The sequence below is a fragment of the Zootoca vivipara genome, chromosome 6, assembly GCF_963506605.1.
Source record: "Zootoca vivipara chromosome 6, rZooViv1.1, whole genome shotgun sequence".
In the NCBI taxonomy this organism is placed as follows: Eukaryota; Metazoa; Chordata; class Lepidosauria; order Squamata; family Lacertidae; genus Zootoca; species Zootoca vivipara.
This window is the reverse complement of record NC_083281.1, coordinates 84,011,947-84,039,358: the sequence shown is the minus strand read 5'-3', so window position 1 is coordinate 84,039,358 and position 27,412 is coordinate 84,011,947. Positions and strand designations below refer to the sequence as shown.

The following is a 27,412-nucleotide window of genomic DNA, read 5'->3' as shown; positions in this document are numbered from 1 at the left end:
CGTTTCCGTGCACTGCTTTTTGTTTGCCAGAAGCGGCTTAGTCATGCTAGCCACATGACCTCGAAGCTGTCTGTGGACAAAACGCCGGCTCCCTCGGCCTGTAGATTGAGATGAGCGTGCAACCCCAGAGTTGTCCATGACTGGACCTAACGGTCAGGGGTACCTTTACCTTTTAAACCACTTTGACATTTTTTCTTTAAAATAAAAAAATGAAATTAATAATATTAATAGTAATAGCAATAATGATAATTGGTAATAATCTCAAGGGGGGAGGGATATGGTACCTAGAAATTCTATTGTGGCAACCGTAACCCAGGTTTAAGGTGCCATTTGGCGTTTGGCTTATATATCTGAGTTTCTAACACTGGTTAGGAGCCAAAATCCATTCTAAAAAGCCCAGCAATGGGCAGCCTTCACAAAACAACTCAACAGCACAGATGTACCTTTTTAGGTGAGAAAACACCAAGGGTTCCTCCGTCTTCTCGAATGGCGACTCCCATCTCAGCCAGCAAAGCCTCTCTATGAAGGAGAGAAAAGAGATATCACTGAAATACATTTATAATTCAAGCTTCAAAACATGGAGGGAATTAGAGGAGCTCATGATCACAAAATACAAGGTCAATAATCATGACATACAGTTGTGATGGGACATATTTATTTCGGTACTTTCTGTAGTGGCTGGCGGTGGCTTTCCAGGATTTTTCGCAGGAGATGCTTTCAGCCCTGTCTGGAGATGTCAGGGAGTGAACCTGGTACCTTCGGCATGCAAAGCATCTGCTCTGCTACTGACCTACAACCTTCCCTCTGGCAGATTCACTTACTGAAGGGCCGTAGTTTGATGACAGTGCATTCCAATTTGTGCAACAAGGAAATTTTTGACCCAAGGTCTCCTCCAACCCTAGGATAACCTAAACAGGCAAAGCTGTATTAAGATTTAGGGCAATGGTGGGGAACCTGTGGCATTCTGAATATTGCTGTAGCTCCCATCTGCTCCAGCAGGGATTACAGTTCAGGGATGATGGGAGTGGAGGTCCAACAATGTCTGTAGGGCCAAAAGTACACACACAAACACCCCTGGTTTAGAGCCAGTTATTTTTACTATGGCAAAACCATCTGGAAATCCATCATTCTCTGCATGTCTCTATGCTACACTCTCTCTAGCTCTCCGGACAGATTTCCCATTTCTAGTTGTGACATTTGAACCTTCTCTCCTCCACGGTTAACTGTCTTTTTAGTCTCCCTTTCTTTGCTTCCTCCCTCATGCTCTTTTATCTCCTCCTGTTGTTTCAGGCACTTTGATCATGTAACTCCTCACCCCATTTCCTACAATATGGTGGGTTAGGGTTAGACATACTTTTGAGGGTTTTTTATTAGAATCTCATGCTTCAACAAAAGCCCAGCGCAAAGTAGCAGTGTGAAGGGTGGAAGCAGACAACTCTCAAGTAGGTAAGGACCAGGGTGCCTGCTCAGCTCAGGAAATGGTTCCTTGGGCCAGAGCTGAGCTCAAAGTCATTTCACATCAAAATACACTCCTGATGCCTGTCACATAAACAGCTTCATTTGTTAATGAATTTAAGGCATAAAATCAAACACGCACAATGTTGAGGTTGCTATAGTTAAAAACAACCATAAATCCTTGGCTAATCTACTCCAAACCACCCAAAGATCCTCAATAGATCCTGATCTATCATTCTTCTACCCCTGTCTCACACAATATGCCTCACACCACCCTCTCACATGCTGTACACCAAGCCTGTTAATATCTCTCAAATCCTTCAGCAACAAAGCCATTCCTGCAGAACTCTGGTCTTAACCTGGTCCGTTAGGTCCTTTCCTGCGACTATTCCTCCACTGCTTTTTAGTAAAAGTCCTCTCCCTTTCCTACTGTTGGAAGCTAGATAGCCGATGAGGTTTAGCTGCAATCCTGCCCTCATATGGCTTAAGATCCTTTAAGCAAACATAGATTGTGGTTTTATGTATGTGCGAACCTCTCCATCCTAATCGCCTCTGTCTTCCGCAGTTTCTCCTCCCACGTCTCATTCAGTTCTGCAATGATCTTCTCAGATTCCTGCAAAAAAGTCCAACAGAAAATTAGAGGTATGTTCAAGGAAGCTACATCTAAATACCCATTTCTCACTAGCCTACTTGATGAAAGAAGTTTTTACATTTAGCTGAATCAAAAAATGAAACAGAAGCATAAAAATGAACGATATGAAGATAGTGAGCAGCAAATACAGTGATCAACTTGCAGTCCGGAGTCTTGGGTCAAATCCGCCATCTAATGAAGGATGAATTAGGCCTTAGAGCACCTTTACAAGATATGTTTTGTATGCCACCTAGAGAATGTTACAGATGGGTGGCCATAAAAATTTAATAGGAAATACTGCTTATGAGGCTGGCAAATTTTAAGAGCACCTGACCATGCTACCAAATCTGCTTGTGTTAGAAATCCTGAGAGGTCTGATACAACAGAACTTGCTAAGAAGGTGCCAAATTTGCAGAAATATCATCTGATACAACAGAATTTTTCAAGTAAGTGCTACGTTTGCAGGAATCTCAGCTTATCATGGAATGGACCACTCCCTGGTTCTTCCCCAGGCACAGATGCACACACATGTGCATGTACAGAAGTACAAATATGCTTTCACAAAGGAACCTGATTTGCATGTCACGATAAGCCAAGCCATGGTCTAGTATGAACATGCAAAATCCAGGAGAGCCAACCATGGTCACTACCCCATACCCTGGTCATTTTGCTGCTGTGTCCACTATTTAGCTTAATGCTGTTGATGCTTGACTCCTCTCTCCAGTAGCCAAATGGTGCCAATATCTTCAAGAACCCATAAGGCAGGGATTAGAAACATCAGGTGTGAGGGCCAAATGTGGCCCTCCCCAGCCTCACTACCCAGCCTTCAGTAGTCTGCCCAAGCCATGTACTGCTCTGTGCCCGCTTAACTGATAATGCCTCTGACCTGCTTGGATGGAGAGACGTGTGTGGAATGTGCATATAGAAACCTGCCTTTTTTGCACAATAGAAATGGAGCCTGTTGTACAGATGTAGGGGTCATATCCTTTGCTCCTCCCACTTTTTCCTCTGGCCTTGCCCGCTACTGGCATATGGTCCCCAGGAAGTAACACAGAAGGAAATGTGTCATTCTGGCTGGGTGACAAGTTCCCCACCATAAGGCATGGTGGAATCCAAACCATCTAAGAGCCTTCAAGGAACACCATGCAGGTCCAACACCAACATTACTCCACAATTCTGATTTCCACCCCCCGTCAACAGCAAGTTTGGCAACTTGTGCACAAATGATAGTTTGTTCCCACAGCAACTGGTGGGAGGGGAGGGAATGTTTCTCCCACTCTCATTCCCCTTTGGAAAAGACAAATATCAGGGCTGTTTTTCTGCTGTGGAAGCTTACTCTAAGAGCCAAGAAAACAGAGGAAGAAATAAAAAAGGCCGGGAGGGGGGAGTGTTTATGTGAAAAGGGAGAGGCTGGAGTCCTTTGTAACAGGAAACACACTCTTATTTATCGATACCCCAGTGGGGCTAGAGATGATCTGCTCATTTCCACATCTCTATTTGCTTGTCATTTTGAAGTTCATGATGCCCTCAGTCATTAACTTGTCAGAAGATGCTGCCTTGCCAACTGCTTCCATTCTCCTGTTCCCCTTCAAAATGCCGGAGATGTTGCCTTGAATGCTGATGAACGGGGAAGACTCACAGGCAGGCTAGCCCAGACATTAAGCTATGGGGGGGGGGGGGTATATGTTTGAATCACCACTTTATGACAGAGCGCCAGGCAAATGCAGAGACAGCACTGTTATCTCCATGTCAACGGCATTTTTGTAAAAAGCACAATGTGCGTGCTAGTCCATCCAAATTGCCCTGGCAGCTTTTCAAATATGGGAAGAGGAAAAGAAGAAGGAAAAAAGGAGGAGGGGCAGGCAGCATTTAAATTCACAACATTAACCCGCCTGCTGCTTCACATGCCCAACCGTGGGGGAGGAGAGGGAGGCTTTGGTAAAAGCCGAAAGATTGCTGCTGTGCTCTTTTGATTCTGTTCCATAGACAAAAGCCTCCATTGTCCATGTATGGGGGGTGGGGGCAAGCATTCTGTGAGCACTTCACATTTGTAATCTCTGGGGTCCAGGTCTTGGTTCTCCGTCTTCCAATGTGATCCTTCCAGGAAAGACTGAATTATTATTGCTGAAATAAACTCTTCATTTTCCTCAGCTCAACTGAACATGGAAAGATGTTTGTAAGTCTGCCACTCAACCAGTGGCTTTACATGCTGGTATCCTTATTTTATAGGAAGGCAAGCAAGAACATCCCAATAAAAGGCCAGGGATTTCAACCTTCATCTCACACAGGCAAAAAAATAAAAATGCTTAAGGAGGCATCTGCATTGCAGGCGTTGGGCTAGATGGCCTTTGGGGTTTCCAACTCTACAATTCTATGATCATTGCCATAAAAATTTAATCTCAACCAATGGATGCACATACAGTGGTACCTCGGGTTAAGAACTTAATTCGTTCCAGAGGTCTGTTCTTAACCTGAAACGGTTCTTAACCTGAGGCGTGCTTTCGCTAATGGGGCCTCCTGCTGCCGCTGGCGTGCGATATCCGTTCTTATCCTGGGGCAATGTTCTTAACCTGGAGCAACCACTTCCTGGTTAGCGGAGTTTGTAATCCAAAGCGTCTGTAACACGAAGCATCTGTAACCCAAGGTACCACTGTATTGGGGAAGGGCCGTAGCTCAGATGTAGAGCATCTGCCTTGCACACAGAAGGTCCCAGGTTCAATCCTCAATGGCATCTCCAGGTCGGGCTGGGGAAAGACCCTTGTCTGAAACCCTCGAAAGCCTCTGCCAGTCAGTGTAGACAATACTAAGCGGGATGGACCAATGGTCTGACTCAGTACAAGGCAGCTTCCTATGTTCCACAGGACATTCCCAATCCCTACTGCAGTTCTGACATCGGTGCTCATGGCTAACTTTGTCCGGGCATTTAAAAACTGTCCCATATATCATGCTGGTTGAATTGGTTTTCAGTTCTGGCATTTTGGTCACACTCTCTCTCACTGGGTGCCATATTGTTAGCCTGACAAAGAAGCAGCACTGAGGCCTTCTGGAAACAGGGTCTCTGCATGGTCCAAGAGTACAATCGGAAGGTATAGGAAGCCACAAATTTGAGCAGATCTGGATCTGCCCTGTCCCTGGATGGGAGGACCTCTTTGGAAACTGACATCCATCCTCTCAAAAGTCACGATGGAAGGAAAGCAGGATACAACAATGCAACATTGCACAGCCCAAGCTTAGCAAGTTGGCTCCATTCAGAATTTATGGCTTGTTAAGAGACACTTTAGATCAGGCATAGACAACCTTGGCTCTCCAGATGTTTTGGAACTACAACTCCCATGATCCCTAGCTAACAGGGCCAATGGTCAGGGATCATGGGAGTTGTAGTTCCAAAACATCTGGAGAGCCAAGGTTGCCTATGCCTGCTTTTGATGATCAAGGAATTTCCATACAAATTTGCTTTAGAGATGAATGGATTTTAAGCATCCATAAGAAACTAAATGTTAAGAGATCCATCTAGCCCAGCATCCCATTACCAAGCATAGTAGCTAACTGGATGCCTCCAGGAAATCCAAAAGGAGTCACTATCTCTCTCCAGTGTTTGCTCCCCAGTAATTGCTATTCAGTGACACACTGCCATCAGATCTACAAGTCACATAGATTAACCACGGACAGCCTTATTTTCCCGTGCATTGAAAGATACCCAGCCAGTGGGGATCATGACATCTTGTGGCCACTATTGCCATTAATTTGTTAAGTATTGTGCCATGGACTTTCCTTTGCCCACCCCATATCTCCTGCCAATTGGTCAATTTCATTGGATGACCCTGAGTTTTACTATGGTGTGGTGGGGAGGAAAAAAAATATCTCTTTATCCACTACTCTCCCCCCGGCACTTCTACTTGAATTCCATGACTTGGCTCCTCAGTTTTAGTTGTATGATTTTGAAATAGCCTGCACCGATTTCAAATCTTCCCAACCATCAGATGGCTGTTGCATTAGCATTTACCAAAAGGAATGAGTTCACCTTGCAAGTCCCACTAATGTATTTGTTTTGCTGTCTTTGGAAATATGCAAACTACACCCAGGAATGTTTTTGGATACAAAGTGAGATCCCAACAATGTCCTGCAAGCAGTAGCAAGTATTTAGTCAATGATAAAAAGCAATCATTTAAACCACTCTTGCCAAACCCACAGCTGTGTGTACGCTTAAAAGGGGGGTTTCTATTAGTTCAGAGAAGTTAATTATTCAGGGCAGTGTGGAGTTTGCAATTTTATTAAATTGTTGTTCTGCCCCCTTCCTAGGAGCTCAAGGCAGCAGAGATGGTTGTATCTCCCATTCACTCCACATCACAACAATCCTGCAAGGTAGGTTAGGCTCAAAGATGAGAGTGGCTCACCAGAAAAGGCGACTAGGGCTTCCTCAACAGCACTCTAACCAAATGGAAGTTCTGGCAAAGAACTTAATCAATTAATATATAAGCAACTATGCTAATAAGTAAGTCTGAGTATCCTAGCATACATCACAGAATTCATTCTGCATTTGAAAAGGGAGGAGTGAGTGGATCTTCCTGCTAATGAATGTTCTGCTTAGCTCCTGTCCTCTCCAAGCTACTGAGATTTCACTAGCACTGACAAAGTATCTCTCAAGTTTTAAGAAGCAAGGAATTGAGGTCCCCTCTCCCCACAATGAAAGCTCATTCTTCTTCCAGGCCTGTGCTCTGGTTTTGTGTTGGAAGGCTACGTGTCATAGCCTTCCATGTTGTGTTGGAACTCCATGTCATTAACTGAGCACAGAACCAAACAGGCACCACCCCAAATGTATAGATCAAACACATGGCAAATACTGAAGTAAGGAGAATGGCTACAGTGGAACTTCCCCATCACTCAGAAACGAGGGTGTCCTTTGCTCTGGATGACTGAGACTGATACTTCTGGGGTCCTGATGCTTACCTACAAGAAAGGAATATGATGAGGAAGGATATGTCCGTACCTTCAAACGTTCAATGGCTTCCTCTCCTCCAGGCGTAGACATGATCCGTTCTTGGATACTGGAGACTGACGTTAAGCCCACCTGGCTGCTGAGAGAGCAGGAAGATGGGGATGCAGTGAGGGAGCCCATGGATGCTGTGGAAAAATGGCCAGGACGTTGATTCTCTGATGCTAGCAAGTATCTGTGTTTATTGTTCTGAAAATCTTTCAGATCTGAGAGAGAGAAGGGAGGGAGGGAGGCAACAGACAGGAGGGGAGGCAGAAATACAGGGATGGAGAGAGGAGAGGCCAAGGAGAGAAGAGCAGAAAAAGGAAGGTAGGGAGGAAAAACAGGAAGGAGATACCCGTATAAGAAAGGTAGCACACAAGCAGCAACAGAGACAGGTTTAATAGGACTAGATGGCAGTTATGAAACAGAGGTCCTTCCAAGAAGCTTTGCCTGTTTGTTACACTCATTTGGCATGGCCCTGAATCAGGTGCTTCCTCACTTGATGGGTGGTTGGAATCCATGAGGGGTAGGGTCTTTTTCGAGAGTGACACCCCAGTTGGGACTGTTCTTATGAGGCGTGCACCTGCTCTTTAAGAGCTAATCATCCCTCACCACTAGCAATGCCAGCCTAGCAAGATGGACCAATGGATCTGATTCAGTGTAAGGTGGCTTCCTGTGTTCCTATGGGCTAGATGGGCCAATGGCAGCTTCATATGCTGGTCCCTCCACTAATGACCAGACCATGCTGTGACATAGGGACTTGCATGCATCTTTGGATAGGATGGGTTTAAGGAAGGAAGAACTCATGTTTGGGCACTTCCTCCTTCTTCAGCCTATGCTTAACAGGTCAAATATGTACAGAGTACAACAAATAAGTTGTGTTTTTTAAATAAGATGTGGGGTGAGTTTTAATTTGGTTTGAAAACTGCCATCTATAAATACGGAAAAGAGCAGGGAGGGTGCAAAGAGAGGAAAGATTCAGGAACAAGAGAGCTGCCAGGATTCGGCAAGCGGGCAGGGCAAAGATGGAGCTGACCAGACCTCCTGTGGAATAACTCATGCATTCACAGCAGAGCAGGAGCAGGGACAACAGGGAGGAGACAGGAGTTGCACTTGCTGCGACTGCTGCACAGTTTGCACAGAGCATCATCACACCCTTGCGCCATGCATGGTTCTCCCTCCATGATGCTGCAGCTGCTGGTGCTCAAGGCAGAGTTAAAAGCCGACAAGCTGGAAGCAGCATCAATTTTTTTAAAAAATAATAATTAAAAGAGAGAGCGAGAGAAAAAATGCCGCAAAGCAAGAGCCACTCTGAAAAAATTTACACTGCCAAGTATCAGAGTTCAAGGAAATTCCAGACAGACCCCTCTCATCCATCATGTTATTTGCTTCACTTAGGAATGGCAGGAGTAATGGGCAAGGCTGCAACTCAGACGAGAGTATCTGATACATATGTGTGTTTGTGAGTGTGTGTGCTTGTATGTGTAAGTATGTGTACACACACACACAAACAAACACAACATCCTAGTCTTCTGATTGTCAATTGTTTAAAATGATAATAATAATAATAATAATAATAATAATAATAATAATAATAATAATAAATTTGTACCCCACACATCTGACTGGGTTGCCCCAGCCACTCTGGGCGGCTTCCAGCACATATAAAAACAAAATAAAACATTAAACCTTAAAAAGCTTTGCTATACAGGGCTGCAATCAAATGTTTCCTAAATGTTATATAATTACTCATCTCCTTAACATTTGATGGGAGGGCATTCCACAGGGTGGGCGCCACTACCAAGAAGGCCTTCTGTCTGGTTCCATGTAGCTTCCCTTCTCGCAGTGTAGAAACTACCATAAGACCCTCAGTGCTGGATCTCAGAGTATTTTTATATTGCTATAACCTGTCCTGGGACCTCTGTTGAAGGGTGGGTAAAAAAAAACAACCCTCTAATAATAGTCTATATTGGGGGGGGAGTTTGTCTGTCCGTCTAGCTCAGGCATCCCCAAACTTCAGCCCTCCAGATGTTTTGGCCTACAACTCCCATGATCCCTAGCTAACAGGACCAGTGGTTGGGGAAGATGGGAATTGTAGTCCAAAACATCTGGAGGGCCGAAGTTTGGGGATGCCTGGTCTAGCTTTTCTTTATGTTTCCGGCACATCTCAAGATATCATAACCAATTTTTGCATGATGATTTTGCATGATGATGAGATCATGGTTGTGTCTACGTTTGGACACAATTGAATGCCCTTTTGAATGAAGATATTAGACAGATAAGGGACCCAGGTGGCGCTGTGGTTAAACCACTGAGCCTAGGGCTTGCTGATCAGAAGGTCAGCGGTTCGAATCCCTGTGACGGGGTGAGCTCCCGTTGCTTGGTCCCAGCTCCTGCCCACCTAGCAGTTCGAAAGCATGTCAAAATGCAAGTAGATAATTAGGAACCGCTACAGCGGGAAGGTAAACGGCGTTTCCATGTGCTGCTCTGGTTTGCCAGAAGCGGCTTTGTCATGCTGGCCACATGACCTGGAAGCTATACGCCGGCTCCCTCGGCCAATAATGCGAGATGAGCGCGCAACCCCAGAGTCGGTCACGACTGGACCTAATGGTCAGGGGTCCCTTTACCTTTTACCTTTTTATTAGACAGATATCAGAGAGTACTGATTAATTAGTATTATAACAAGGGCTTTTTTCAGCCAGAACTAACCGGAACTTAGTTCCAGCACATCTCAGGTGGGCTCCATTGCCATTGTAAGAGAACAAGGGAGGCGCTCATGAGTTCCAGCACCTCTTTTTCTAGAAAAATAGCACTGATTATATCCAATGTTAGTTCTACTCAGAACAGACCCCTGAAGTTCATGGACACAACTAACTTAGGTTTGCAATCACCCTGTAATCTTTGAATGAAGGGTGGTATAAAAATGTACTAAGTAGTAGTAGTAGTAGTAATAATAATAATAATAATAATAATAATACAACCCTAAATAAAGAAATACTATTTGGGCTAAGCCACCAGTGCTCCCCATTTCTAAGGGAATTTAAAAAACCCATCACACTGGTGGAATCAACTCAAGTCACCTCAACTGCACCTTTTGCATGGTGGTTTGAATCCAACTCAGGACTAGGCCTACTTAAATCAATAGATACGGTATGCCTAACTTCAGTCATATGAGTACGTTTGGCACTGGATATAGCCCTCTATCTGAGATTAAGAGAGATGGCATCTTAATGTTTGCCCTTGCATTTCCAGGAAAATCCAATTCAAATTCCCACGTATATTTGAAAGTTATAAAACAAGGAAAGGTTTTCTTTCCCTAAGAAATATAAGACAGTAAGGAAAGAAGAGCTGCCTTAATGAATCATATTCGTTATATATCCCGTTACCTCATTATCATTGGGTATGGTTCTATTTTTAAATGTGAGAAATATCTTTTCATGGGGATTGGGATGGGGCGGGGGAGAGGAACACTTTGGGGGGCGGGGCGGTCCTGAATGAAAATAAACTGAACGGTGCCAATTCCAGCCCTTTTCAGCTGGCAGTGCATTTACAGTTTAAAATGGAATTTAAAAGAATTCAATATTTGTTCATGTTTTCTTTTTAACAAACCAAAACAAAATGCCACCATCTTTCTTCATTTGTTGCCATAAGTTGCATACTTTTGTCAAAGTCATGGTCTCAAATCCTGTTAATTCAAACCCACTCTAGCGCTACACTGTTATCACTCCTTAAAATACAAGCTTTGAGTTTGCGCTCTGCCCTAAAGCAGCCTGAAAAATGGAAGTGGTTGGCAAGTGGCCGGGTTCCATGGAAAGAGATTGGGTTCCGTGCTGCTAATGTTGGTTTTAAAAAGGTTCTGCCTGGGATTTCCTTGCGAGGAACAGCATGTAAAGCTTGCTTGAAAGCTGGCCCAGCAAAAGCCAAAAAAGGTTAGAAAGGTTACTAATTCCACAGTACACACATTTGCCTCCACTGCCAGAGAAATCGTCCAATGCATCAACTGGAGGTAGGAAGTTTAGAAGGGAAGATACAAGAAGGGTAAAATATCTAGGATTAATAGTTGACACAGGAAAGGGAAGAAAAGCCCAGGCACTGGATACAAAGAAAATATCAGATTCTCAAATAGAACACAATCAATTTACCTAGTTTTGTAACAATCAGGGAAAGGGGGGGGGGATCTCAACAAATCTAAAGCTGTTTGTTTCACAGCTTTTTCTTCTTTCATCCATTCATTTCAAGGCAAAGGCATACAATGCATACAGATTGTGCCCTCGTTAAGCCTGATTAAGTCAGAAATGTCTCTTGGAGACAAATAAGCACCCACAACCCAAAAGGCCAAAGCTCAACATCAATTCTTAAAGTCAGAGTTACTTCAAATGCATTCACAAATACAATGATCTCTTATTTTAAGTTTCCTTCCTCCCCCCTCAACCCCCTCGAGAGAAATAAGTAGACATTTTTTACAAATGCCCTGCCACCCACATTGTAAAAAACAGTCATCCTTAGCCAAACAGAGACCAAATTCTTACATTCCTGGTGCTGTGTGTGGTTGCCAAATCCCATTGCTGAATGTCCATGGCAACCTCTGAGCAGTGAAAAGAAACGACAAGATCATGTTAAGCAGGAGCGATTCATGTTCTGGGATGGAACCACTCTCTCAACACTGATGGGAATATTGGGAGGGTGGTTCCATCCCAGATCATGAAGTGCTCCCCACCACATGGTGGGGAGTACAGCCCCTTCCTCAGTAGATTCACTGAAATTAACGGACTACGGTCAACTAATTTCAATGGGACTACTGCCTGTGGGACTTGGTTGGATACAGACCAATGTTTCCTTATATTGATCTGCTTGATTTCTTTTCTATTGTTTTCATTTTTTGCCATTTGCACACCACCCGATGTATTCATATGATGGTGTAGTATACAAATTGAACAAATAAGTAAACAAATAAATAAATAAATAAATAAATAAATGATTATTTTCATTGTGGCCAGGATGTGGGGAATGCCAACCTCACTATGTTGTGAGGTGGATAAAAAGCTCTTGAAGATTGTTTCTTGAGGGTGGGAAGTGTTTCAACATTTTCACCATGTAACAATGGAAAAGGCATTCCCAGAAACGCAATCCTCTGCAGCTCTTTTGTCTTTCCAAGCAAGAGACAAGAGTTGTTTCGCTTGCATACACCGTCTACTGGATAAGTTGCTGCTAGCTGTTATGGCTGTGTGCTTCCAGGAGGTCATGTGCCTCTGAATTCCAGCTGCTGGGAACCACAAGTGAGGAGAGCACTGTTGCACTCAGGTCATGTTTGCAAGCCTTCCAGAGACTAGGCCATTGACCTGATCCAGCAGACCTCTTCTTAAGTTCTTACTTCATTGGAGGGTTTTTGTTTGTTTGTTTTTTACATTACTGTGCTCTGTGGGTAGGCAGTGAGGAATCAGATATCCAATAAAGGGGTTTTAAAACCAGGTTGCTTGTTCTGTGCCAAAATCATCCGTAGGTAGCCGTAGGAGCTTAGCTGCTCCAACCTCTCAGCCAAAACTTAGGGCAAAGAAAATGGAATCTGAATTGCTTTGTTTTGGCAGGGGCCCTGAAATGGAAGGCAATCAGAGTGGAAACTGACAGCCTGAAGACACTGTTGGGATGGAGAGCTGGAAGGCAAGTGAGGTGGTCGATGGAAAAAATGACTGCAGCTGGCCCAGCTTTAGCTCACTTCCTGCAGTGGGACCCATTTTCTGGGAGCCCCCGCATTCACCGTTAACGGGTAGGAAAATATGTATAAACTTTCCAGAAAGATGGAAGACTATACAGAACACCACTCAGCAAAACTGTTGGCCTCACTGCTAGCCTGGAAAGGCTCCACACAGAATTCGAATTTGAAGCAAATGCCGCTGATGAAGTTGAGATTGTGGGGTTGCCAAATCCATGAACTTGGTTCCATTCTTCCCCCGATGTGCTCCTCAGTCTTTCAAATCCACCGAAGTGCCTGGATTTCCCAGCCTGCCACCCCCAGCTCTGAAGCCGAGTAAGAGGGTTATCTCCCACAGCAAGACCCGGAGCTTGAATCTGTATAATCCACTTACTGTCAATAATGTCTCCGAGCCCTTGAGCACGGAGGAGGTCCTTGAGCCGTGTCACTTCCTCCTTCAACTCCCTCACCAGCTTGGCGTTGGGATCCTCGTTGATAACAGCATTGCATTTGATCTGCTTTGCCCGATCAGCGTATCTGGAAAGACAGGTGTAGGGTCAGTTCATTTTAAAAAACACACACACACACACACACACACACACACACACACACCACCACCACCACAACTCTGCCACATTTCTAAAGGTCAAATCTGAGCAATGTGCAAGAGCCTTGGCTGATACCACTTTCTATGACACAGTTATTCCCCTTTGGGGAAGGGCAGCAGCTCAGTGGTCTCAGGTTCAATCCCTGGCATCTCTGGGTAGGGCTGGAAATGTCCCATACCTGAAATCCTAAAGACCTGCCGTCAGTCAGTGTAGACAATCCTAAACTAGATGAACCAATGGCAACTTCCTATTCATGGCTCAATTCCTCTCACTGCATGCAATTTTTAGGGAGTTTAAGCAGAGTCTTCATATGATTCTGCTGCACTTCGTTACACTACCAAAACTAACTAAGATGAGTAGAATAAAAGAGACCAGAATCAACCTCCATTTCACATTTGCATGCTACAAACAAGGGAACTAGATGGGCAAGCAGCAGACCTGCCCCCGTTTTGACACCACGTTCAATACCTTAAAGTGCTTAGTGTTTCATCGTAGTTTATGTCTGCCGGGCTCAGAGCAGCCACCATGGCCGTTCTTGAGTTGCCACCTATGAAGCAGAAAAGGGTATCCAATTAAACAGGACCTGTCAAAGTTGACTGCTAACAGCACTAATGACAGACTGAATCACAAATCCAGGTTCCACAGCCAAGGCATTGGAAGGTCAACAAGAAATTAAACTGGCTCTTTTAAATGCTTTTATTTCCTCAATATACAAAGCATATATATAAGTGGGGAAATTATATTTTAGGGTTGTATCCAACCTAGCTCTACTAATAGCAGACCCACTGAAGTTCATGGACCTAAATTAGTCATATCCATTAATTTCAGTGGGTCTACTCTGAGTAGGACTAGTATTAGATATAATCCTAAATATAACCTTCAGGTATCTTTTTCCCCTCAGAACAATGAAGACAGGAAGTCTTGTATCATTGCAAAGAGAAATAAATTCACAAGGACATAAGCTTTCATGGAATAGTGTCCACTTCATTAGATGCAGCCACAGTGTACAATATTGAACCTCGGAAATACCACAGAGGTGGGGATACTGTGGCTCTCCGCATGAAGCTGGACTCCAACTCGCATTCATCCCAGCCAGTATGGCCAATGATGAGGAATGATGGGGGGTGTACTGCAGTAACACCTGGGAAGGGCACACAAGGCCCCCCCTATGCCTAGTCTGAAGGCTCTTGGGAACTAGAAGCACCATCCAGAAAGGAGGCTCCCTGCTGTATCTCTGCATGGAAGCTGTGGCCCTCCAGATGTTTGTTGGACTCCAATTCCTATCAATCCCAGCCAGCACAGCCAACTGTCAAAGGTAACACTGGGAGTTGTAGTCTAGCAATATCTGGTGGGCCAAAGATTCCCCACCCCAAAATACCAAGTGTAAAACAATGAAAGGTAATTAGTAATTAGCAGGGAACTAATAAAAGGTGGGGAAATTAGGTCAACATACCCAGGTTTTCCCGAAGCAGCCACGTCAGCACAGAATCCCTATATGGAATAAAATCAGTCTTCTTTTTCTTCTTACTCTGCAAGAGGACATTAGCATTTAAAAGCTAGTTGCCACACACACAAAAAAGGAAGTCTCCACAAAGTTGTGTGCACACGTTTTCCTGAAACTTTCAAGAAGCAACATCTGAAGGCATGTTTTTGCCAAGAAAATCTCAAAGTGAAACAAAAGCTTCAGGAAGCAAGTGCATACTAGAGTTAAAGCTACAATGTTTTAGTCAATTGATTAGACTAAACAGATCTTAAAAACTATCATTAAACAATTAGGCAGAAGAGTTTTACAGGGAGGGTTGAATGCTTCTAAGAAAGCAACTGCTGAAATTAATGTGTGTGTGTTTTTAATATACTAACAGTTGTCAAGGTGGGCAGCTAAAATGCTACATACCATCTTACCCAAGTTACAAAGACGTCTAAAAGTGGGTGGGGGGACAAAGCAAGGAGAGGATTCAGGGCTGGGATCTCATGAACTACTTTAATCCTGCCTGAGTGCTTTAGCACACCCAGAGGGATTTTAAATTTCTCATTCTTCAAGCAGCATTCCCCCTTGCTGTGTAGCAAAGAGATTTCAAAAGAGCCCTCCATTTCAAAACATGGCTTGTCTTGTAGTACATTGGGCTCCTGTCATGGAAGCATAAGCCTAGAAATTTGCACATGTGCATGAACAAGCCCTGCCAGTCTTTGGATCGCGACCAGGACGTTTCAAGTTGAAGCAGGTGTGACCAACTGGCAGCCGATAGGCCCCATCAAGCCCCACAACAAAAATTCTCACTACAAAACATTTCCCCATTCTTTTGTACACACAGAAAATGCTTTTGTATTGCAACACAAAGAGGGGTACATCCAATGCTGAGCAGACCCATTGAAATGAATTCACATGGCAAACTTGGGTCCATACATTTCAATGAGTTTGCCCTGAGTAAAACTTAGTTTGATGCAACCCAAAGATTCCACACATACTTGTATTATTATTTTCTGGCTTTGCCTGAAATCACATATGCCAGGCATCTCCAAACTGCGGCCCTCCAGATATTTTGGCCTAAAACTCCCTTGATCCCTAGCTAACAGGACCAGTGGTCGGGGAAGATGGGAATTGTAGTCCAAAACATTTGGAGGGCCGAAGTTTGGGGGTGCCTGACATATGCTATAAGAGTGAAGCACCTGTTAGCAATCACCATTACTACAGAACCTGACTGATCAACAAATGGCCCCCCTGGGCACTTTCTGAAGATAACATCTTCTGCTCTACTAAGAGAACAGAAAGTTGTCCACCCATTGGGTTAAATTGACTGTGCAGATGAAATAATTGCAGACAGGATAGAAAACTAAGAAGCTAAATATAGCAATATGTGTACCAACATTGTAAGTTGTATATTTTATCCTCAAATGAAGGGCGAAATAGAAATTAAATAAATAATAAATAGGTAAATAAAATAAAAGTTCGTTAAATTCAGAGAGAAAGGTTAGGCTAGAATCCTTCGAATTGACAAACTGGGCTTCTACATGCAATGTGTTTTTGCTTTCTAAAAAAAAGGGGGGGCGCTCAATTACACTCCAAAGTGGTACAACCCAGATATAAGTTGACCACCTCAGTAAAAAACAAAGTTAATCCAAAGAGACTCTGGAAATTTCCACAACTCTCTGCAAGCTTGAAGCCAGACACATTTGGAGTACAACACTAAGATTAGATCAACGGTATCCTGTTTTATTTAGAAATTAATTTTCAGCAAGACAAGAAGCAACATCAGCTGAATTATATTTGAGTAAATCATCAGCTGAATTATATTTGTGCTTACATACCACTGGCCTTTTACCTAAGAAAGGATAACGGCCACCAATGAAGTGGGTACAGACAGATGGAAGAGCATTTAAAATTACTGAAGGGGGTGGGGTGGGGAGAGATTACTGAGGACAGAGAGAGGTCAGAAAGCCTTAGCTAGCAAAATTAGACTGGATAGGTCCAATTTTATGTTGCCTCCCACACACACAGACTAATCCTGTACCTGGTTGAAGATTAGAAGGATTTAGGAAGTGTTCACAGGAAAACACAGACACTGTCAGGAAGGAAACAGCTATGAAGCAGTCTGTGTAGATTTTGGCACAGTGCAGCAGTGAGAGGTGCTCCTGAACACCCTACTTTTGAAACGTCCTACCTAAAAAGTCCTACTTTTGGCACAGGACTGAAACATGCTACGCAGGAGACACCCACAAACTCCTTCCCACATGCTTTTTTAAAAAAAAACAGCTTTGCTCTTGTGAATTAAGAATCCTTCCCTTGGGCTACAAGGGAGTGATCTAGGAGAACCCAATGCTGAAGCAAAGCATTTGTAGACCTGGTCACCCGTGGATGGGAGACCACAGCAAGTGCCATCTGACTTTTAGGCAAAGCAGTAGAGGTGGGAAAGGAAAGAGCAGGCCTAATCAGAAGTCAGTTTCAATTGCATCCATCTGGATGTTTCCACTGCAATAACTTCAAATGTAAAGTAGCAGCCTTAGCAATGCATTATTGCATGCAAACCACCCTAACACACAAGCAGCTCAGCAAATGCCCCTTCTTACTCATTTGAGAGCCAACAGTAAGAGAGAGGGGAGTGCAGACTCCCAGGTTTTAATGGCAAATAAGAGTTAGTTGGGCATATGCTCTGCTCTCCCTGGTTGGTGGGAACCAGAAGCTTTGAAAGCAGGGAGGTGGGAAGTTCTGTGGTCCTTCAGGTGTTGCTGCACTCCATCCCCAATCAGCCTGGCCAACATGGCCAATGGTCAGAAGTGATGGGAGACAGGAACCCAACAACACCTGGAGGACCACTATGTCCCCATCCCTGTTCTAAAGCTTTGTTTCAGAAGAAGCAGCGATAAGTAAGTGCATGTTACTTGTACTGCTAAAGAAAGGGAAAACCAAGTTAGTTACAACAGGAGCAGGGATCCACTTTGTGCTCTTGTGAATCAAGAATCCTTTCCCTTGAGATACAGGGAGTGATCTAGAGGGACCCAATGCTTCTGAAGCAAAGCATTTGTAGACCTGGCTAATCCCTTGGATGGGAGACCACAGCAAACACCATCCTAGAGCAAGATGGAAGTATAGGATTTTTAAAAAATAAAAATAAATTAGACTGCTCCTTTTCAGAGACGGTCACTTATATGGTTGAGTCCAAACACCCATTTTGGTGACTGTGTTTATTATTTATTTCATTTATTTAAAAGCATTTCTAAACTACTTAAGATTTTTTTTAAAAAAAAACCACACACCTGTAAGTGTTATAAACTATGTACAGTGTGGCAACATCATCCCTTAAAACAAAAATAGAAACTAAAACCAACAAAATAACATAAAAGCAAGTAAATGGTGCAGCAAGTGAATTTCCTACATAGGGGGCTGCACTAGATGGCTTTTGAGGCCCCTTCAAACTCTTTGAGATTCTAAAGCCAATGGAAATACATCCTTACACATGGAACCAGTGCAACCCTGTGGACCCCTGCTCCTAGTTTCTTCTGGTCTAAAGACCCGTCAGCACCAGAAGTGGGGGAACCTGCAACACTCCATATGTTGCTGGATTTCAACTCCCATCAGCCCAGCCAGAACGATCAATGAGGAAGGCTGATGAGAGCTAGAGTCCAGCTACATTTCGGAAGGTCACAGCTTCTCCACCCCTGGTCTTCAGGCTATATCATGTTTCAGCTGACAGCAGCTACACTTCCTCTATCATCGTACCTTGCTGGTGCAGTTATCCTAAATTTGGAAGCATTGAAGGAAGAAAGGAAGAAGATATGGTTAAGTTTGTGGAGCGAGGAAGTAGAGGGAGTTTAAATAGGCATCACAGATTCACAGATGCACTTCCAGAGTTACTTTCCCAAGGAACCACATCAGTAAGCTCCTCAAAACACTTTCCCCAGGTGGTAACCTTGAACCTGTGTGGGACCGGGTGGTGCTGTGGGTTAAACCACAGAGCCTAGGGCTTGCTGATCAGAAGGTCGGCGGTTCAAATCCCCGTGACGGGGTGAGCTCCCGTTCCCCGGTCCCAGCTCCTGCCAACCTAGCAGTTCGAAAGCACATCAAAGTGCAAGGAGATAAATAGGTACCGCTACAGCGGGAAGGGAAACAGCGTTTCCATGTGCTGTTCTGCTTTGCCAGAAGCGGCTGGCCACATGACTTGGAAGCTGTACGCCGGCTCCCTCAGCCAATAAAGTGAGATGAGTGCCGCAACCCCAGAGTCAGTCATGACTGGACCTAATGGTCAGGGGTCCCTTTAACCTTGAACCTATGGAGAGTCTGAATATATGAAGGGGGGCTACTGTAGAGCAGAAAGCCTTAGAAGGGAGGACAGGAGCTAGAGGGGCTTCAATCATGTCAATTTAGGAGCTTAGATGGAGCATAAGGGGAGAACCCTGCCACGTGCAGGAAGCTCCAGGACTAGGCATTATCAGACATACGCAGCATGTTAAAAGCCTGGCTAACACTATACTCAGCAAAAGAGAAGCAGTCACCTCTGAGCTAGGCTTAGACCACTTGGAACAGCAATAAGGAACCACTGGAGATTCAGATGTTTTGGATTCCAACTCCCATTAGCCAACATGGCCAATGGTCAGGGATGATGAGAGTCTGAGCCCAGCCACATAGAGATGGAGCCCAGCCCATGCCCTCTCTAGTTTAGAATTACATGATGCCAGGGATGGGACAGGTGAGCAGGTTTTTCCAGGGACAGCAGCCTCATGTGTCAAATCAGGAGCCCTGCTGGCCCCAGTTAGTTCCCAACCCAAATCATCCCAAAATCAGCATGTCTGAGGCTCTTTAGTAGGTGGGGAGAACTGGGGTAGAGTCTCACTATTTCCAAATAGTAGATTGCTGAAGCCCTCTGCCTTTGGAAAGCTACAACAAAAAAATTCTACTTGGGCACTAAGTAGTATTTAAAACAGCTGTTAAAACACTGACAGTTAACACGCAATATCCTGCCACACCCTCCTGAGGCAGTTGTTATTTTATTGATGTCTCGGCATGCTACTAGGCCCAGGTGGGCTTGTAAAGCTCATGGTTTTCTTCTTAAAAATGAGTATGAAAATTATTCGGACTTACCACTTCCGCTAAGGCTGAAATTACTTTTCCCAAGGTGGTGAGAGACTTGTTGATATTTGCTCCCTCCTAGAAAAGTAAATCAAACATTTGATTTTGAAGCTGTCCAGATAGAAAAGGGCAGTCTGGAAAAATGAGACACTTCACCCCCCCACCCCCCACACTTTTGCTACAGGATATATACACCTATGGCTTTAAGGATTCCACTTCTTTTGTACATTGTGTGCGACTCCATGCATGATACAGCATCTCAGAACAGACTCTCTTTACCTAGTGGTCACCTGTGTTGGTCTAGGATCTGACCAACAGGTATATGTCATGCATAGGTCATCACTGCCCTAGAATTCCTGGAGATGCAGGCTGCATTTTTCCCTTCCTCCAGGAAAGCGGCAGGGACTCTGGTTTCCCCTCTGCAAACCATTAAGCCCCATCCATACAAGAGGAATAGAAAGGGCTAAGGATCACATAGAATCACAGAATCAGAAGTGTCAAGTTGAAAGGGTCCCCCAATGGTCATCTAGTCCAACCCCCTGCAATGCAAAATTCTCAACATGCAGTTCCTCAACTACTGGGTGGGACCCATGAGCAACAGGCACTCCAATTCAGGGTATCAATTGTACTCTTATCTCATTTTCTACCCCCCACCATGGCTGAAGATTGCATAGCTGCCAAGTTTTCCCTTTTCTCGCAAGGAAGCCTATTCAGCATAAGGGAAAATCCCTTTAAAAAGGGGATAACTTGGCAGCTATGAGATTGGCTAGCAAACATCTGACCAGCTGTTTAGAAAAGACAAAGTCTAAAGTCTCACTCCAAACTGTGTAGGGCAGCATGCTGGATACTGATCCTTGGCAATGCATTCAACAATATGGCAACATCCAGGAGCGTACTCAATACCAAGTCAGACCATTGACCAATCTAGCCCAGTAGTGTAACTGGCAGTGGCTCCCCAGTCTCTGGCTGAGAAGGGTCCTTCCCATTACCTGCTGCTACCTGATCCTTTTTAACTGGAGATGCTGGGGATTGAACCTGGAGTGTTCTGCATGCAAAGTGCCTGCTCTTAACACAGACCTACATTACTTCCCTGGCTACCCGCAACATAGAGCCAACTTATACCTTTAATCGGGTCCCTTTGGCACCAGTGGAGTCTGCCCTCTCACTCCCTGCAAGATCCACGAGGCTAATTTTGCTAACCTGGAAAGAAAAGCATGGTCAAATAAGGCAGGGAAAAGAAAGAAAGCCAGCAATTTCATCTTGGTCCCACAATATTCAGGTGCCCAGGGTAAACACTCTCCTGCACAGTATCAGATGCCTGCTATAAAGTCCCAATAAGTTCAGCTTTCAGATATCCAAATACAGTACGCAGGAATATACAGTACCTCCCCTATATTTTAGCCATTGCTTACAAAGAGGCAGATTTAAAAACGTGACACAGCCAGCATGACTTTCAGAACTTTATATATCACAGATTCTGCATACTTGAAGAGGCTTATGTCATCATAGAACAGGAAGCTGCTCTACATATCAGGGCACCAGTGTCACCAGAATCAGGGCTGTCAATGGCATACTAACACCACCCATCTCATGACCCCTAGTTTAACTGTTCCTTTTCTGATCACTATCCCATGACTTCATGCCTGAAACAAAAACCTCAAGCATAGCAATGATTAAAAATACTTAACTGGGAATAAAACATGCAGCCTCAGCAGCTATATGCAACATTAGGATGCTGGCCATGTTTACTGTTTTGCACACAGGAATTTGTATTCACCTGGGATGGAATTTATATTGGGGGTGTGAGGAGAAATGCATTACAACCATCTGGCCAGAAAATTGCAGGTTGCTAGTTTTGATTATCTTCATCTAACAAACAAGTTAAATCAACAACATGACAAGCAGGTCACCGTCCTCCTGTAACTTTGCAGAGTGTTAATGTGAGAGAACATATAAACAGCCCTGCAGCTGAATCAGGCCAAAGTCACACCTAGTCCAGCATCCTGCTCTCACAGCACCCAACCAGTTGCCCCAATGCGAAGCCTACAAGCAGAACCTCAGCACAACAGCACTCTCTTCATTTGCAATTCCCAGCAACTGGTATTCAGAGGCATACTGCCTCCAACAGTAGACAGAGAACATAGCCATTGTGGCTAGTAGTGATGTTCTTTTGAAGCCATCCAAATTAGTGGCCATCACTACCTCTTGTGGGAGCGAATTCCATCATTTAACTGTGTGTTGTGTGCACATTCAGCTACACCAGATGTCCATGAGTTCTAGAAGTATGAGAAGTTCTCTTCACATAATGCATCATTTTATGAGACACTTCTATAATGCCCTCCCTTACTCACATTTTTCCCCTCATGTAAAAAGCCCCAGATACTGTATTGTAGAGAGATAAATGTTTATTATTAGAACTGAAAGGCTCTATAAGTACCCCAGTTGCACAATGCACAGTGCTAAAGCTTCTCTTGTTTCCTCCCACCCAAAAGTAGCATTCAGGCCAGAGAGACTCTTCCCCCATGAAGAATAAGCTCCCCTTTTAAACATGCAAATCCCTCCACAGTTTAAAAAGGCGGCTTGCTTATTGCCACCTCCAAAGGAAACTAGGCCAACAGGGAGGATGGAGAAGAAGAAGAGAGAGTTAATGAGGCGGTAATTAGTTAAGCCCTGCCAAGCAGAAACACTGGCACTTCTGTGCAGAAGGAGGGGGGGGTTTACTCAGGCTCTCCTTATGCTACAGCTACAGAGATCTTCTTTCTTAGCATTGTATCCTACTAAGGCCAAACTCTTAAGATATATTTAAAGCACTCTGATAGCACTTTAAACTGGCATGGCTTCCCACAAAGTATCCTAGATTTCCTAAGAGACCCTTACTCCCCTCCCAGAGCTATAATTCTCAGAGTTCCCTGGGAAAAGAGACTGTTAAACCACTAGGAACTGTAGCCCTCTAAGGGGAATGAGGGTCTTCTAACAACTATACTTTCCAGAACTCTTTGGGGCAAGCCATCACTGTTTAAAGTGTTTTAAATAAATAATGTGTTAAATATATGGTGTAAATATGGTCTTAGTTGGATACAACTCTAAGCAGATCAAATGGTAATCCACCCGACATTTCTCACCACCCTTGGGAAAGAGAGCGAGGAGTTCCTAAGTCCTCCCCTGTTATGAGGAAAGTCCCTGATCTAGTTGCAAGGAGCTTGCTTTGCACCCCAGCTATTTCCCCTGATCCCCAACTCTGGAGTAGCCTACCTTCTCAGTGGAAAGGTCAGTTTCAAGGTCATGCTTCTTCTGCGTGAAAACAATAGTGAAGACTGCATGGGAACGGCTGCTGGTTTCATTCATGTTGGTAGCTGCCACCGTCCTTTAATACAGAAAAGAGAAAGGAAAAGATCAGGGTTAGAGAACAAGAACACAATTGATGGGAAGAATCAATGGGAAGTTGGCATCTTTACCATCAGACAAGGTCATCTGAACCTGAGACTAGGTTAGGGATGGGAGAACCTGCAGACTTCCAAATGTTGGTGGATTACCAAATCCCATCATCCCTTACCAAAGCCATGCTGGCTGCTGCACCTGCTGGGAGTTAGATTCTAACAATAGCCATTTCTAGACTGTGTTATGAACTGCCAGGAGTCAGGAGAGACAGCCAGACACATACCCTTGAATGCTCTGTATTTGTCTATTTGATTTGTAATCCACTTTTGGAGCTAACCTTGGCTGAAAAGTGGGGGAATTCTGGACTTTATGGAACTTGCCGAACTGACTGGGAAACTCCAGGACCAGAAGAAATGATGGAAGAAGATTGGAAGAAGTTTAAAGTTTATTTAGAAAAATATTGCAGCATTTAAAAGTTAGGATATCTTTGGAAGTCAATTTTAGGCTGTAGGGTTAGAAGTAGATGCTAGTACCGGTATAGAATGTAAGATGAATATATGTAACTGTTATAATGTGAGGAATTTATAGTAATGGCTAAATTGTAAAAAATGTTTCAGATTATGATTTATGAAACTACTAAAGGTAAGTTGAAATGAAAATCAGATAGGGGGACTTGGGGAAGTCCACATGACAATGGTTAGAGAAATAGATGGAAAGAGAAGAGTTTATTTGTATTGCCTTTTGTTTGTTGTGTTGTTTTTTGTATCTGTATTTTTGTTTTTGTAAGTGTTGATATAAAATGAATTTTTTAAACAATAAAATAAAAAGAGAAGTGGGGGAATTCATTTGTATTAGCTCTTCCATGAGGGAGCTCAAGGCCCTCCCCCCAGGCACTGGCCACCCCCTCACCAGCAAGCAGCCGCATCATTGTGCCCTAGGATAATCTCTCTTATGCCAACCTAGTCCACAATTTTAATTTATAAGATGCGAAACAGAACTAGTAAAGCATACCATGTTATAACAACAACAACAACAACAACAACAACAATTTATTACTTATACCACACCACTGCCAGAAGTAGTTGAAGAGAAATATTTGATTGGAAGGAGAATTCAATTGTGTGCACTTGGACAATCCTATCTTGGCTTAACAAGCGAAGATATGGATGAGACTTTGGCCACATGTGCCTTTGCACAAGCAAGCAAACCAACTAACCAACTAACCAACTAGGAAGTCTTCCATTAAATATTACTTCATGTTCTATCAGTACCAGGAAACTATTGTTCAGAGGTTAGAAACAAGCCATGACATTCAACTATGTTTTGAAACTGGCTTAATACCCCATTTTGTTCAAAACCTCCTAACCAGTTTCCAGGTTCTGTTGAAATGAGAAACTATATCCAATGAAAGACTTCCTGGCTCACACACAAGGTCTGACTGACTGGCCAAAATGTTTGTTAGGCAATACTCCTAATGGTTATATTCATAAGTTGACAGGGAAATTATTTTCACTGTTATACTAGCAAATATTTTTAAGACCTGACAGCTGTGTGAGTTGTGAAACACCAATGTCCCTGTGCCATGCCTGAAATAACTCCCAACCTACCTAGCTTTGTTCCCAGCATCCATGAGGTCCGCAATATCAGTGTAAGAAGTGACAGCAAGTTTTGACAGGTCTTCCACGTACGGCCCGAGCAGAGGGTGCTCCCGGACACGTAGATTCCCCTTGTTCTTGGGGTTCAGCAGATCACGGACTCTCTCACAGTAGATCTCCATGTAACTGACCTGCAAGAAGATACACACACACACACACACACACACACACACACACACACACACACACTGTTCAAATCTGGACAATTGTGAGAAAACCAATACAGGAAAATGATGTTAAGGAAGAGGTTTACTCAAAACAGGTGACCCAGGGAGTATGGAGAGAGAAATATATTTAGAAAGATCCTCTCTTACAGAGTTAAAAATAATCATCATCATTTAAGAAGGCTCCATTATTCACAATGATTATGTTTCAGAACAAGCAATCAATATGCACTTTGCCTGAAAGAGTTACGTAAGAGCTCTTTAGATTACTCTAGCATCTACATAGAAAAATAACATGAGAGGACTTTATCCATCCAAAAAGCAATTGAGCTAATGAGACCACCTTACGTAAGTCAGATCATATCACTGTTCCTTCTAGCCCATTATGGCCAACTCCAGGGAAATATGTGGCCCTCCATATCTTGTTGGACTACAGCTCCCATCATCTCTCACTATTGGCCATGCTAGCTGAGGTTAACGGCTGCTGTTGTAGATCAATATCAGGGTGGACCTGATGTTGGGAAAAGTTTATTTACTCCTCATCCTGGAGAGGAGGCAAAAGACTTCAGAGGACCCTGCCTGATCCTTCCAGTAGGAGGCACCATCCCTATCAGGAATGTCCTCCAGCAATATCTGGCGAAGGTATGTATGTATGTATGTATGTATGTATATACATACATACATGTGTTTGTGTGCGTACCCAGGCATGTGTGATTGCTGCTTTGCCCAAAGCTACAAATGGAGTGTCGGAAAGCCTTTTTAGCAACCAAAGAAGGAAACGACAGGTGTGCATTGTAGCTGGAGGGGGTATGACTGCTTCAGAGCCCAAAGAATGCGGGTGACTGGGGTGACCGGAAGGTAGCATAATAGACAGAGCTGTGCCTGAACAAACGCATTTTTCCTGTTAACACGACACAACAATGACAATTCCTAGGCTGTCTGCCAAGCCAATGCTTAGGAGGATGTGTGTCCATAAGTTGGCAAACGACTGAAATGCAGCCTAGGTAAAAATAGCACACTGCTGCGTGTATTTGTTCCATGTGCTTTCATCAGGCCTCCTTATTCAACAGGCAATGGGGGCGGCTTCTGCTAAACCCTCCCAGACTGGCTGAATTGGCTGTATAAGGATTTGGAGGAAAGGGACAGATCCTGACTTGAAGAGCTCATAACTGCGCAAAAAGATGTGTCTTTTGGCTGCATCATAGTAGACCCATCAAACCTAATTTACTTGCATTAACGTCAGTGGATCTACTCTGAGTAGGATATAGCTAGAAACAATCCTTTATTATTTTGGCAGGCAGTGATGAGACAACTGGTTTCCCAATGTCAAATCTGCCCTCCCTTCGCACCAAGTATTTGTAAAATAAAATTCACCATGAGCTTATAAATACAGTGCTGAGTTTGTAACCAGAAGACAGGGCAAATGAGGCTCCAAAACATTTTTAAGGTCTAGAAGGCATGACCTACCAGCAGCTAGCACAACATCAACCCCTTCTTGCTATTTTAAATCAGCAGCAGTGGTGGCCAGCAGTGAAGGAAATGAAGGGGGGCTGGGGGGCTGGGACTGGGGCTTTTGTGGGGAGCCTGTGGAGAAGAGACATTTGAGAAGAGGGCAAGCAGTAGCATGAAGGCTTAGGTTATATGCCACAGGTGGGATGCTCAAATCTGGCTGGAGGGTGAAAAAATGACATTAGAGACATTAGTATTGCTGATGAAAGCATTTCAGAAGGTAATGGGCTATTCCTTAGACTGGAGTGGTGAACTGTTTTTAGGCTGAGGGCCGTAATTCCTTATGCACAATATTCTGTGGGCCACTTACCAATGGTGGGTGGAGCCAGAGGCAAAAACAGAACAAGAAATGTAAATGTTACCTTCCTACAGTAGGCTGATTTCTACATACAATCACACACTCCTCTCTCATTTGAGGAGGGTGTGAAGCAGTAGTGGGTGCAGTCTAGATCACCCCCAAGTTCCTACACCATATTGTAACAAAGCCAATGCATGTGTAATGGAAATAATAACATAGTCTTCTCCTGCCTGCCCACGCCTCCATTTCCTCAATTCCTCTCATGCTTCCTTCTGCCAGTTTTAGATTGTAAGTGCCTTGGGGTAGAGACTTGACATACCTGCTCTTTGTAAAATGCCAGATGGTGCTATACAGACACAAACACACATACAAAGCTGATCAGCGGGACCAAGGATTATGTCTCAATATCACAAGACACTTACCTCCACAGAGTAAGATATTTCCTCATTGCTGTTGTCATTGATCTTCTCAAACAGCTCTTCGCAGAG

General features: G+C 43.9%; 1 protein-coding gene across 9 annotated transcripts in view; it reads right to left on the bottom strand.

Moving 5' to 3' along the window:
* Positions 1 to 27,412, bottom strand: part of KIF1B (kinesin family member 1B) — a 137,545-nt gene that overhangs the window by 56,644 nt on the left and 53,489 nt on the right. For 3 of the 9 annotated variants that reach the window (XM_035118326.2, XM_035118329.2, XM_035118330.2), the window contains exons 5-15: positions 27,347 to 27,412; positions 24,906 to 25,084; positions 23,173 to 23,284; positions 21,043 to 21,120; positions 19,933 to 19,998; positions 14,812 to 14,887; positions 13,827 to 13,905; positions 13,145 to 13,287; positions 7,074 to 7,207; positions 1,989 to 2,068; positions 444 to 519 (exon numbers count right to left, since the gene is read on the bottom strand). In XM_035118326.2, the coding sequence (XP_034974217.2) occupies positions 444 to 519; positions 1,989 to 2,068; positions 7,074 to 7,207; positions 13,145 to 13,287; positions 13,827 to 13,905; positions 14,812 to 14,887; positions 19,933 to 19,998; positions 21,043 to 21,120; positions 23,173 to 23,284; positions 24,906 to 25,084; positions 27,347 to 27,412 (1,089 nt within the window). Of the gene's footprint in view, positions 1 to 443; positions 520 to 1,988; positions 2,069 to 7,073; positions 7,286 to 11,022; positions 11,062 to 13,144; positions 13,288 to 13,826; positions 13,906 to 14,811; positions 14,888 to 18,573; positions 18,592 to 19,932; positions 19,999 to 21,042; positions 21,121 to 23,172; positions 23,285 to 24,905; positions 25,085 to 27,346 lie in introns of all 9 variants that reach the window. The other 6 variants (XM_035118322.2, XM_035118327.2, XM_035118325.2 and 3 more) reach the window with 4 other exon arrangements.